The sequence below is a fragment of the Gossypium arboreum genome, chromosome 13, assembly GCF_025698485.1.
Source record: "Gossypium arboreum isolate Shixiya-1 chromosome 13, ASM2569848v2, whole genome shotgun sequence".
Taxonomy (NCBI): domain Eukaryota; kingdom Viridiplantae; phylum Streptophyta; class Magnoliopsida; order Malvales; family Malvaceae; genus Gossypium; species Gossypium arboreum.
The window spans coordinates 95447791-95461913 of NC_069082.1; the positions used below are offsets into that span (position 1 = coordinate 95447791).

The 14123-nt window shown below is 30.7% G+C and overlaps 1 protein-coding gene across 1 annotated transcript; it reads right to left on the reverse strand.

Moving 5' to 3' along the window:
- Positions 1-311: 311 nt before the first annotated feature.
- LOC108462210 (protein PHYTOCHROME KINASE SUBSTRATE 4-like) lies at positions 312-2299 on the reverse strand. The gene is made up of 2 exons (XM_017762187.2): positions 2145-2299; positions 312-2010 (listed from the first exon to the last, which is right to left on the reverse strand). The coding sequence occupies exon 2, from the start codon at positions 2008-2010 to the stop codon at positions 493-495; it is 1518 nt and encodes a 505-aa protein (XP_017617676.2). The 5' UTR covers positions 2145-2299; the 3' UTR covers positions 312-492.
- Positions 2300-14123: the final 11824 nt, after the last annotated feature.

The following is a 14123-nucleotide window of genomic DNA, read 5'->3' on the forward strand; positions in this document are numbered from 1 at the left end:
ACCAATTGGGTGTTTAATAAAATTTATTTGGCTTAGAAAATTAATTATGATTATAGATAATAGAAATTTTATGATTAACATTTTTCCTAAATTGAACCCTTCATGATATTTTATATATAAAAGTTAAAAAACTTCACATGTAGTACGTAGTTAATAACGAAAAAGTCAAAAATATAAAAATAAAGAAATAATATCATGATGTAATCCAAATTTAATAATATATTATCAATTTTTTAAAATATATATTTTTTCAAATTAATATTATATTTGTATAAATTAATGAATTAAACAACACCGTATTATTAAAAATATTTTACATAATTTCAAAGATTTTTTCATATAAATAAACAATTACATTACAATAAAAAAAAACGAGTTTACAAATAAAAAGACTGAATTTAAATCAAAACCTACACAAACACAAATTTTATCAAGGAGCCATTGGTGTGACCCTATTTTATGAATAAGAAATATTTTGAAATACAGGAAGATTTATGCGGAAAAAGGGATGGACAAACGGGAAAGCGGTGGATTGTTCACATTGTTCACATGCTTCAGGGTAATATCTGCCTGCCCCTGAGGAGGCACGTACTTGACAGGGTATGGCCCTACGCTCACCGCCTTCTCGCTTCGGCAGCTCAGCAACCCCCCATTCCCAGATTTCTGCCTTCCTCCTTTGCCAATGCCATTGTACTTGTAATTGCCATGCATCTCCTCTGCTTCTGATACCCCAACAGATCCTCTCTCAAACCCTTCTGCCGTTGTCACGCTCCACTCTATGCTCGCCTCGCTCGGCTCGTAGCAGCAATCTGTCATCATTGATGAATACTGACACCCGAACCCTGAACCGTTGCAGGCTGCTGCTATCGATCTTATTGTATTAAAATTCAAGGCATCATCCAATGAATCTCGACGATTATTGTACATTGGATGGGACGTGGAGTGGCCCTGGGTGGTTGTGGATAAGCTCTCAATTTCAAACAAGTCCGAGCTGGTATCACTTGCAGCATCATCGTCCGCTATGGTAATTCTGGACACTAGTTTCTTTGGAACAGAAATAGATGAGTCGTCAGGAGGTAGGAACACATCCAACGACTCTCGAGGTGGATCTTCATGATTATCAAGAGAACTACTATTTATATTCACTACCATTTTAACGTGGGATGATTTTGGTTGTACTTGATTAAGTATTGGAAAGGTGAAGCCAGCAGTCCCTGAACCATTAGTTATCATCAGGGGTACTCTTGTTGTTGTTGCTACCACACGCTGTACTCCTAAGCTTGAATGGAACTCATGATTCTCTTCTGAGATACAGCGAGGATTGCAGGTTTGTAGCATCTCTTGCCGTTTATGATCAATACCCGAGCTGGCACTTTGTGTCCCTGTGCTTCTCTCACCATCTACCTTAAAACTCTGGGGCTTATTGGGCTCAACTTGTACTGATTTCTTGCCCGAGCAGGGGCAACTTCGTCGCCAAAGCCTTCTTAACTTACCGGACCCTTTTCTCTTGTCATCGGTTGTGGTCATAGAAACTGCAATGGCACCAGCAGGATTTGCCAACAAACCAGTCTGGCTATTCCAGCTAGCCTCTGATGAAGGCGTTGGTGTGGCATGGAAGGAACGAACTCGGTAGGTCCTCCCATAACCACACCCGTCAGCAGCTGACGAAGCCGAAGAAAATCTACCGGCCAAGGCAGCCCCGGGCTCTGATGCAACATGAACCGGATTGGGTATGTTAAGGGGGGACAGTCTTTTGCACACTCTTGAATCGCTGTTGCTTTCACTGAAGTACCTTTTGGCATCAAAAATGCTAATCTCTGTATCCTCATCTGCAGATACATCTACTCCAAGGTTGGTTTTTTGTTGTGGAAATGAATTAATATTGTAAGAAAGGGAGGGTTTCAGTTCCTCTTCCTGTTCCTGTTCCTGTTCCAGGAAGTGTTCTTGAGAGCCTCCTCCATTCATTGTTTTCATTGCTCTTGCCTTTTCCATCATCATCGTCATCATCATCTGTAATTAAAAAAAAAAAAAAGAAATTAATGGATATATGAGAGTAAAATTGCGTCCGAAATCCCATATTTTGCAGGTTGGGTACAAAGTTTGTCCAAAACACCAATCATACATAGTAATGCAAACATTCTCACCCCAGCAATGAAAGTTATATTCCAAATAAGGAAATCAGCATTCCCTATAAGCTATTTATTTCCTTATTAAAGGATTCAAACTTTAATCCACAACCACATGATGTAAGAGACCGGACCTACAGTAGAGAATGGACAGTGAGCACATAATTCACAACCATCAGAATTTCCAACATCCCATGGAAAATTATTGTGTATATTCCCCCACAGAAACTGTCTGATATATATTCTTGTTTTTCCATCCTACTTACACCAATTAATTTATGTTAGTAGTATTTTTTTCATATATTTTAATTATTGGTAATTTTAGTCATTTATATAACTTGTTTGGGAAAAAATAAATAAATCATTTATTTGGAAGAAGTCTTACTTTTTATCAGAGTTTTTCTAACTGAATGTTTAAAGTTACTTTAATTATTCTTTATTTTATGTCTAATTATTATAAAATATAAGTGTTTAAAAATTTTTTTTCTCGTGTTATTACCCTAATAACCAAATATAATATTAGTTTTATGAAAAAAATTTGATAGTCTTCGGATGGTGGTAATGAAAATACCCTTAATATATAATAAATGAGATATATAATAATTTTTAAATCTATTTATAAAGATAAAAGTATATTACAAATGTATGAAATATTAAACTAATTTTAAATGTTTTGCATTTTCTAAAAAGACCAAATGAGTGAATTTACTGTCTCTACTATTGTTTGCTCAAAATTAATATTCTACTTTTCAAAGGGTTTGGTTTGAGTCCAGATTCTATAAGATTTTGTTTGCTATGGTTAATTTAATCATGTGGTTTTTTGTAATTTACACAGCCATTTTTTTGACTGATTGGGTCTGTGTACATTGGAATACTCATTTGCGACGTGATTTTGATTAAAAAATAATTAAAAATTAAAATGCTTCAAAATGAGAGAAGCATGGAAATAACACGACTTCTTTAAAAAATGAAGAATTAAAATTAAATTATATATTTTATGGTAGTAAAATATAAATATAAATTTTAATTTTAATAATTTATATTTGTTTAATTTTAAAAGATTAAATTATTTTTTATTTTCGATAGAGTTAAAATTTAATTTTATAATAAAATGTGAGAGACCCATGAATACCTTAGCTCCCGTCACTTACCACTACTAATCGTTTCTGAGGCGGAGTTGATGTTATGGATCTTTATGTGTAGAATAGTAAACGCCCATCATAGCATGAGTAAAAGGTAGGGCAGGAGAAAGTTGTTACGTCAGATAAAACGCTTATGAGAAGTCAAGAACCCCATTTCTTGGGTTCTTGAAGAAAAAGAAGCTGCTGCTGATAACAATATGTTGATGAATACAGAGAAACAAAACAACCAAAAATTTAGACCAATCAAATTTTATTTTTTATTTTTAATTAATGCACAGATAAATTATAAAAAGATTGTATTGTCTTTAAATTAAATTAATTTACAGATAAAGAATCTATATCCATATCTATATATCATATAAAACCAACTTCTAATAATAAATAAGGGTATAAGAAACTTTTAAATTTATTTTAATATATATTCGAAAAAATAAATAGGATTATAATAGACTTTAATAGAGTTTATAATATTGTTTTTATATATACACACATCTTATTTGGTTCATAAGAGTTAATAGAATTAAAATTTTCATTTAATATTAATTTCTTTTTCCTTATCAAAATATTCATTTAATTTCAATAGGGTCAAATTATGGTTATTAATTTTATTTAGGAGTGAATATAAAAAATTAGATCATTCAAATTAATAATGAATTTAAGCATATTTTAAATAAATATAAAAAATTTAAATTTAAGCTAAATAAAGATGACATATTAAGATTTTAATATTTTAGAAATCTCATGAAAACTTGATTTATAAAAATAATGTGAGAGAAAAAATTGAGAAGGCGAAAAGCCAGGTCTTCATAATAAAATAATAATATTCCACCACATAGTCAATATGTGATTCAATACTATTGGTTTTTATAATTTAAGAAGGTTTTGATTTATAATGTTTCTTTTATTATAAATAGCTTTTGTATTCAGTCATATTTTATGTTTTGAGTCTATATATTATATTTGATTTCATGTTTAGGTTTTGTAAAGTAGATGTAATTTGTACTCTATTACTTCTTAATCTAATTATTTTTCCTATCTATTAACTCTTTTTTCTATTAGCTATGCATGGAGGAAATCTTTGGTGATGTTCATTTTTTTTACACTGGGTTATGAATCCTCTCGATATGTCAATAAGTTTGAGACAAGTGATTAGTAACATTAGGAGTCGACTTGAAAGTTGAAAAATGCTCATTCATCCATGTTGCTAGAGCCATAATTAAAGAATCATATTTGCATGCAAAAAATGACTCCTTATTTGTAAGAACTTTGTGGAATATCTTCAACTTTGATCCTCCAACATTCACGATTTTTGTAACATCCCTCACTCGATCCGAGTGAGAGATGTTACATTTAAACACTAAATTGACCACTTAAAAATATTCTTGTTTCATTACAATCAAGGTAACTTATATCACAAAACATTATTATTCATATATAATTCACATCATTTTACTAATGAACCTAAGTACATGCCAAACTAAATATATTATATACATATATATATATATATATGAGACAGGGGTTTTCTAGGTCTACAACTCAAGTGCATGTTATATTCGAGTAATAAAATTTCAACAGTTTGAGGTCAAACCATAGGGAAGTTGATTAGAGCTTACAAGATTACAAGTATTATGCTAGAACAAATATTTAACACTTAACTTTGGAATGAGTGTCGAAAATGAAAGTACAAGCAAGAAACACTAGAAATAAAAATAAAAATCAATGAAAGAAATTTCTAGAAATAATAAAAACAAATACCTGGAAGAAAATATGTTGAGGTTAGATGATCAACTCTTGGTGTCATATTAAAATTAAAAATTTAGTACCAAATGTTATTACTTAATTAGAATCCACACATAATGGAGGTCTCAATAGGATAATCTAGCAATGTACGTCGAATAATTAAACATATGAATCCATGAGAAAAGGTATGTCCACCAAAGAAGTGTCCAATATGATTTTCCAATAAGTCCAAGAGTTTAGCAAATGAATCCGTAAGCAAAGGATGGTGCAATATGAAAGTTCAACTGTTTAAGTTTAATCCAAAAATATAACATATGGTATTATAATCACTTGATAACTTCAAAACTTATAAAAATGATTTCAAATATTTATTATGTCAATTTTCATATGTCTACAACAAATTAAGTTTAATTTATCCAAGCATTTATTGTGTCATCTACTGTCTATAACAAATAAAAGCTCTTACTTTACAAGTATGATTATAACAAGTGATTGATAATTAATTTTAGCTCAAATGGTGAGTATGAAATTTGCCTTAATATTTTCCAAAAGTTTCATCATTGAAAACTTAGAATAATATAACAAAATTAAACAAATCAAACTTATATAAAAAAGACATATTAGATATAAGAAACTTGAGATCTTATACGAATAAAGAAACAAACAAAAGCTTAATAAGAAAATGATATTGATCTCAACTTCAAGATGCCTCCTATTTTGAAACAAAGACTATTCATAGAGGTTTTTGAAGAGGAAAATGACAATGCAAAGGACTTGCTAGCAATAAATTGCTAGGCCCACTTATTTGTCATCTTTTGGAGTCATTTTTCATATGTTGATTGATGAATTTTTTCGTCCAAGTTAATGTCTCCCAACTAGAAGAAGTCCAAGAAAGTTGATTGAAGGTCTGCATCTTTTACATTCACTGTAGAAATTTTAACTCCAAACTCCAAGTATGTTAAGAGATATGATCCAAACACGAAAATGCATCAAAATTGTCCATCAATTTGAAACTTATAACTTTTCATTTGTTTTTGGATTTCTTCCTAATGAATTTTGGAATTTTTGTTCCAATATTTGAATAGATCTTTAAACTCCCTTTCTGACTATATAAAGTACACCCAAAATGGAGTCCTAAAGCTCAAGAAATGATAAAAACACTAAAAAGTGTTTATACTAGAAATTATGAATGTGTCCAAATTACAAAATTTTGAATCTTTAAGCATTGGACTGTCACTCATCATCTTAGATAAACTTTAGGCTTAGTGTATTTAATCTCATAGTTCCATGTATTGACATCTTCTTCTCACACCTGTTTTACCTACAAATTCCACATGGAATATTTTATTGAAACTAAATGCGTGAAAAACACTAAAAAATACAGTATTTACAATGCAAACATAAAAAAAGTCAAGTAAACTAAAATAAATCTAAAATATATAAAAATACTCAAGAAACTAAGCAAATGTAAGTAAGATGCCCAAAATAATCATATGATGATGACTTATCAATATGCCAAAAGGCTTGAACTTGAAGCTTGTTAGAGATGTGGGAATTATGGCCACTACAAGAATGAATGCTACACAAAGCTACCAAAAGAAAAGGAAGAAAAGTTCAACTTTGTTAAATTGAAGGAGGAGGAGACACTTTTGATGGCCTTTCACACAATATAGGAGTTTGATCGAGAAACTTGGTATGTAGATATAGGTTGCAGTAATCACATGATTGGTTGTAAGTATCCTTTACTAAATTAGATGAAAGTTTTCATACAGTCGTGAATTTTAGGGATAAGTCAACTATTTAGGTGATAGGAAAATGCGATATTCAAATCAGTACCAAGAATAATTTTATTGAAACAATTCAAATAATTTTTATGTTCCTAATTGAAAACTAATCTTTTGAGTGTTGGTAAGTTACAAGATAAATTATACAAGATCACAATTTTTAATGGAGAATGTGAGGTGTATGATTAAAAAAAAGGTCCATTGTTGTTGTTAAAATGAGTGCAAACAAATTATTTCCTTTGAAGATTAAAACAGTTCATGATTGTTTTTTGGCTAAGGTAGATGATTCACTATGGAAGTGGCACTAAAGGAATGGTCATTTGAACTTAATGGCCTAAGGACTCTTCAGCAAAAGCAAATGGTTACTGGTCTTCATGTAATCATTCCTCCATCATAAGCCCTGAGAAGAATGTATTGTTGGAAAGCAGCATAGGGATACTTTCCCAAGCGAAAAAGTTGAAAGAGCTCAAGTTGTTCTTGAATTTGTTCACTCAAACTTATGTGGACCAATCAATCCAACTTTCAATGGTAACAAAATATATTTTATATCATTGATTGATGAGTTTAGCTAGAAAACCTATGTGTATTTTTTTGTAGGAAAACTCTGAAGCATTTGATTCTTTCAAGAGTTTTAAAGCTCATGTTGAAAATCAAGTTGATAAGAAAATGAAAACACTTAGAATAAATTATGGAAGAGAATTATGCTCTAATGATTTTCTTGCATATTTTGAATCAAATGGCATAAAGAGGCAATTGAATGATCCATATTCACCATAATATAATGGTATATGTGAAAGAAATAAGATGACCATTCTCAATATGGTCAAGAGCTTGCTGGCTACAAAAAGAGTTCCAAAAAAATTATGGCTTGAAGCAGTGATGTGGTCAATTCATGTTTTAAACAAAAGTCCAACATTGGCAATAAAACACATGACGCCTCATGAGGCATAGGACGGTAAGAAACCCATTTTTTATCATTTTAAGATATTTGGATGCATTGCATATGCACATATATCTAATAAAAAAAAAGAAAGTTGATGCAAAAAGTAAAAAATGTGTATTTCTTGGAGCTAATGAAACTTCAAAAGCTTACAAGCTATTTAATCCCTTAACAAAGAAAGTGATAATCAGAAGACACATTGTATTTGATGAAGAAGCTAGATGGGATTGGGCTGATGGCAATTCAATTCCAAGTTTAATACCGGATGATGATGTCTCAACTGATAAGGTAGAGGCTAGTGAAATTCAAGATCAATAACTTGCATCCTATAAACAACAATCAAATTCATCTCAAATTCTTGGTCAATCTGATCAATAATTAAAAAAAAATAAGAAGAAGAAAAGAAGGAGATATAATTTAAGGGCTGAAAACTCAAGGAAAAAAAGCTTGCATAGGTGGTAGAGTACGATGATATTTGTGCAGAAGAAGATGCTTATTTTGCATTATATGTTGATAGTGATCCAATCGCTTTTTATGAGGCTGTGAAAAAGAAGAAATGGCAAGAGGAAATAGATAAAGAAATTGAGTCCATTGAAAATAATCTCACTTGGGAACTGACAGATCTGCCCGAAGGAAAAAAAAAAGCATCGGTGTCAAATGGGTTTTTTCAAGATGAAGTTGAATGAGAAAGGTAAAATTGACAAACACAAGGCTCAGTTGGTGGAAAAAGGCTATAAGCAAGAGCATGGTATTGATTATAAGAAATTTTTTACCCCAATTGTAAAGTGGGATACAATCAGATTAGTTCTTTTTCTTGCAGCACAACATTCATGGTCGATTCTTCAATTAAATGTTAAGTAGACATTCTTACATGGTAACTTATAAAAGAAACTATTTTTTAATCAACATGGTAACTTATAAGGGAAAGTATTTTTTGATCAATCACCTGGTTATGAGAAAAAAAAAGTTAGAAAAGAAGGTTTATCGACTAAAGAAAGCTTTCTATGGACTAAATGAATCACCAAGGCCTGGTACAGTCGCATAAATGCCTATTTTGCAAAGTTGGGATTCAAGAAATGTCCTTTTGAGCACATATTTTATGCCAAGTCTGATGAAGGTAAAATGTTTATCGTTTGTCTTTATGTTGATGACTTGATATTTACTAGTAATAATGTTAAGATGTATTATAAGTTTAAATTGTCTATGATGAAAGAACTTGAAATGGCCGATCTAGGATTAATGCGATATTTTCTGATATTAGAAGTCATTCAAACTGTCACTGGTAATTTTATTTATCAGAAGAAATATGCTCATGAGATTCTTGCAACGTTCAAAATGACAGATTGCAAGCCATTTGCTGCACTAACTAAACCTAGCTTGAAGCTGCATAAAGATGGTAAAGGAAAAGAAGTAGACAACACTTATTTTAAATAAATAGTTAGCAGCCTCATGTATTTGACGTTTACCAGGCCCGACATCATGTATGTTGTGAGTTTAATTAGTAGATACATGGAAAAATAGACTGAAATTCATATCAATGCAATTAAAAGAGTTTTGAGATATGTGAAGGGTATAATTGATTATGGTATATTTTAAAAAAAGGATATTATGTTAATTTTTTTAGGTATACTGGTAGTAATTATGCAGGATTGATGATCGTAAGAGCACTTCCAATTATGTGCTCATGTTTAATTCAAGTGTAATATCATGGTTGTCAAAGAAGAAGCAATTAGTTACCCTTTCAACAACCGAGGCTGAATTTTTTGTAGCAACTTCAAGTGCGAGTCAAGCATTGTAGCTTAGAAATGTGTTAAATACTTGGAGCTAAGAAAAAGGGTCCAGCAATCATAAATTGTGATAATATGTCAACTATCAAGCTATCAAGAGATCCAGTGATGCATGGGAGAAGCAAACATATTGATGTTCTTTTTTATTTTTTGAGGGAAGAGAAGAAATAGTTACAATTTTGTAAGAGCAATGAACATATTGCTGATATTATGACCAAACAACTTAAACAACTAGCATAAGAAAATCTAAGAAAGATGCTTGGAGTTTGTTCTTCTCAAGGAATTGATAAAAGATTTGTCAAAACAAAAAAATCCTAAATTATTTTCAACAAAAATCAGTTTAAGGGGGAGTGTTAATTAGATTTTATTTTTTTTATTATCTTAGTTAGAAGATTTAGTCAAATTAGTATCAATTATTGATTATTATGTTAAGTAAGAGTCTTAGTCTTTAGAGGTTGTTAGTATTCTAAGAATCTGCAAACTGTTATAGCAGATTATTTTGTTATTTTATATAAACTCTGTAACACCCCGAACCTGGCCTAGACAGTATGGTCGAATCCGGAGATGTCACATAGAATGGGTTTAGAAAATGGAGTTGTTATGTTAAACCATCACAGTCTACCATCTCAAAATTCTTTGTAACCGTAATCGAAAACATTAATTAATTTGATTTGTTTATTTACCAAAACCTATTTTACAGCAGAAGTTGATTAAGCCGATACATCTAGAAATTTGATTCATATTTTTTTACGTGAAAATTGTTATTTCACAAAACATTTTAATCAAGCATGCAAAAAATCGATAAACCAATTTCAATAGTTTAAAACCAACAAGTCCAGAGAGTCCCAAATATTACAAACTCCCAAAATAAATGCCAAAACATAAATAAAACCATGATTTACTAAGTTTAATCAATTTACGGTCATGTGGTCACTATAGAGTCTCTGCCACATCGATCTACCTAAGTCTGTGGATTACCTGACAAAAACAGACAAACAGATGTGAGTTTACGTAAACTCAATGTGTAACCCATCAGAATTAAGCATGAAAACATACAACATCATATATATACAATCAGAAACAGATACAGACTCAATTTCTGATTTAGATACAGATATCATATTCAAATATGCTAAAATCCTACCCCTATCATCTACACACCAACTCCAACCATCCCATCACACAATGTGGGGTTAACAACACCCACATATCCCTACACACCACATCTTGCCATTAATGCACATATAAGATAATATGCAGCCAAACTGCCAGAATATAGGCGATTAACATCGAACAGAATACTTCCTCTATACATATAAATCCCACCCCAATAACAGATATGGAATGTAACACCCATTACCCGTATCCGATGCCGAGACAGGGTTCGAGGCGTTACCAGACTTAAACGCACACCATTTCATAAAACCGGCCCATACAATTTCATTTAAATTAAAAACATTCAATCACATGTGTCGAAACCATTTTTTTTGAAAACGGGGGTCGACTTGGTTTGAAAGCGAAAATTAAAATGGGAGTCGCCACCGATCTTTATTAGGTGTGATTGGATCACCTTTGTTTTAATAAAACAAATTTAGTTTACTAAAACGGCATTTTTGGTCTACGAAATTCAAGAGAATAAGTTCGGGAGTCGGTTGCGTGCGAGGAAGGATTAGCACCCTCGACACTCCCAAAGATTGGTACCGAATTGATTAGTTAATGTCTTAATGTCGAAAGTTGAAAATCGGGAATAGATTTTAAAATATGACCTTTTTTATTAACATCGATTTTTTTTTAAAATGCTTGAATTAGCTCAAAACAATTACTAAAGATTTCCTTATCTCGAGATATCGGAGTATCACATCCCATAAGTTAGGACACAATACCATGAATTCCCAAGCGCAAGGTCGTCTTTAATTTTAATTAGAATTCCGTGTATTTTAAAACTCAAAAGGATATTTAGCTATTTAGAATCAACGGGAGAACCGAAACCCCATAAATTAGGGCACAATTCTTCGATGTTCCAAAATGCGAAACATTGCCTTATTTTAAAATTTTTGTTTTTGAATAGTAGCGAATACGACATTTAAACGACGTATGTTATTTGTTTGGAATAAAAAATCAAGCGATCCAAGTCGGGCAAGTATGTTGGGTTAATGTATGATATGATTTAAACTAGATAAAACAAAAATATAACATAGAGTACGGAATAACAACACGAATACAATATTATACAAGCAAATGGCAATAACGAAAATACGAATAAACTAATTATACCATACACAATGGCAATAATCACATAACATATGTCACTTAAATACTAATCATTAATAATCAAAGACAAATGAATTAAAAATATTATAATGCAAACTAAAATGACTAAAACGTAAAACAAATTTTAAAATGATAAGAAATAAATTTAAAATAAATAATGAAAAAGAAATTTAATCAACAATGTACAAAATAATTTAAAAATAGAATATATGTATAAGAAATTTTAGAATAGGCAATATAGGCGAAAGTTTGAAATAATTAATATACGGAAAAGTTTAAAATGAATGATATGTAAAATAATTTAAGATAAATAATATATGAATGAGTTTAAAAAAATGTTATGTAAAAAGAAACTTAAAATAAATAATATACAAGACATCTAAGAAATAACTAGTATATATGTAAAAATGATATAACGATTTGAAATTGATAATATATATAAAATTTTAAAGTAAATAATAAAATAATTTAAAATGAGAAATGCATAAAGCGAGTTTAAAATAAATAATGTAAAAGAATTTTAAAATCTATATTACACAGAGAAAATTAAAAAGATTCCTCTAAGTAATTTTAGAATAGATAATATATATAAATAAAAGTGTAAAATAAATAATATGGAATAAGTAGAATGGGTTTAAAATAAGGTATATAAAATAATTTTAAAATAAATAATAAATAAGTTAATTTAAAAGTAATAAATAAGAAGTTTAAAATATATAATACGTAAAATAATTAAAAATAGACAATATAAATATATTTTATAGTAGTAACAGTTCAAAGGTAATACAAAGAGAGTTATTTGAAATACATAATATACAATAACTTAAAATATAAAATAATTTGAAATAAATATATAACAAAAAGATTTTTAAAGAATTATAAATATAAAAAAGCTTAAAATAAACTATATGTATACATATATAATAAGTAAGAAATAAAATAAATAATACATATAAAATAGATTAAAGTAACATATATACATAAAGCAAGTTAAAATAAATAATAAGAATTTAAATAAACAAGACATTAAAATAAGTTAGAATAGATATAAATAAATAACATATAAAATATTTGAAATAACATATAAATGAAACATTTAAAAAAGGGTTAATAAATGAATTAAATAGATTTAGGACATGGCTAAAAACGAATTAAAATTCGGGGTATAAAAGTATAAATACTGGAAAGTTAATTAGGGATCAAAACGAAAACCAAATAGGATCTGAGGGCTAAATTTAAAAAAGCAAAAGAAGACAGAGAATAGAGCCTGATTGAATGGGGGTTGCGAAGGAGAAGGACCGATCACATAAATATCCCTTTTAGGGAAAATGCACAAACCCCCCATTACACCAAACGGCGCTGTTTCATCATCATAATTTAAACCGAAACCTCTTTTTTTTTTTCATTTCCAGCCCTTTTTCTAAAAAAAATAGAGAGCAACCTCTGCTCTCCCTCGCTCTCCCTTTCTCTTTTAGCCATTTGTTTGGCCAACCAAAGGAGGCACCGTTCCACCGCCACACCGCCGCTGAACACGGCGGCCGACAACGAGCAACAATGGGTTTTTTTAAACCCCGTTTCAAAGCGGGTTCGATGGCCTTGCCCATTTGACCCGAACAGAACCGAAAATAGGGACCCTCACCACCCGCGTTCCGATCCGACGCCGGAGATAGGACCTCCGACAATGAAATCGCCGGTTTCAGGTAAGGTTTTTTTCCTTTCTCTTGCTCTTCTTTATGCCTTAAAGATCTATTCGTAAAAAAGAAAATATAAAAGTAAAAAGAGACAGAAAAACGAAAGAAAAAAAGAAATCAAAATTAACACCTTTTTTTTTTTACTTCTATTCTGCTTTTTGGATCTTAGTGTCCGTAAAAAAAAAATACAAGACTAATGTTTGAAACTTTATAACCGAATACAAGATCCGTTTTTGTCCATATTCATTTTGTTTTCTCTATTTTTTTTTGTCTTTTTCTTCGTTGTTTCTTCTTGCTTACGTGTTCCTCTTGCTTTGCAGGTGTCAGAGGAGTGTGGAGGAGCAATGGTTGGCGTCAGCGCGCGTGGGAGGAGCGGTGGCTAAAGAGAAGGCTAGGTTTTTTGTTTGCTGAAAATGTTTAAGATAGTGGGCTAGGATTTGGGCAAGGTTTCATTTTGGGTTTTAAATTTTGGGCTGGTGTGGGTTTTGTAAATGGACATTTATTATTTATATTTTTTTTGTTTATTTGTCTGGGCCAAAATTGGCTACTACAACATGCATAATGTCCCTTACACGAGCTACCGAGGCTCTAAACATGCATTAAAGGTGGTTTGGGACTAAACCGAGAACTTTGAAAAGT

Bases quoted from the DNA above. Each gene is read 5' to 3' on its own strand.
- LOC108462210 (XM_017762187.2), bottom strand. From the start codon at position 2,010: ATGATGATGACGATGATGATGGAAAAGGCAAGAGCAATGAAAACAATG.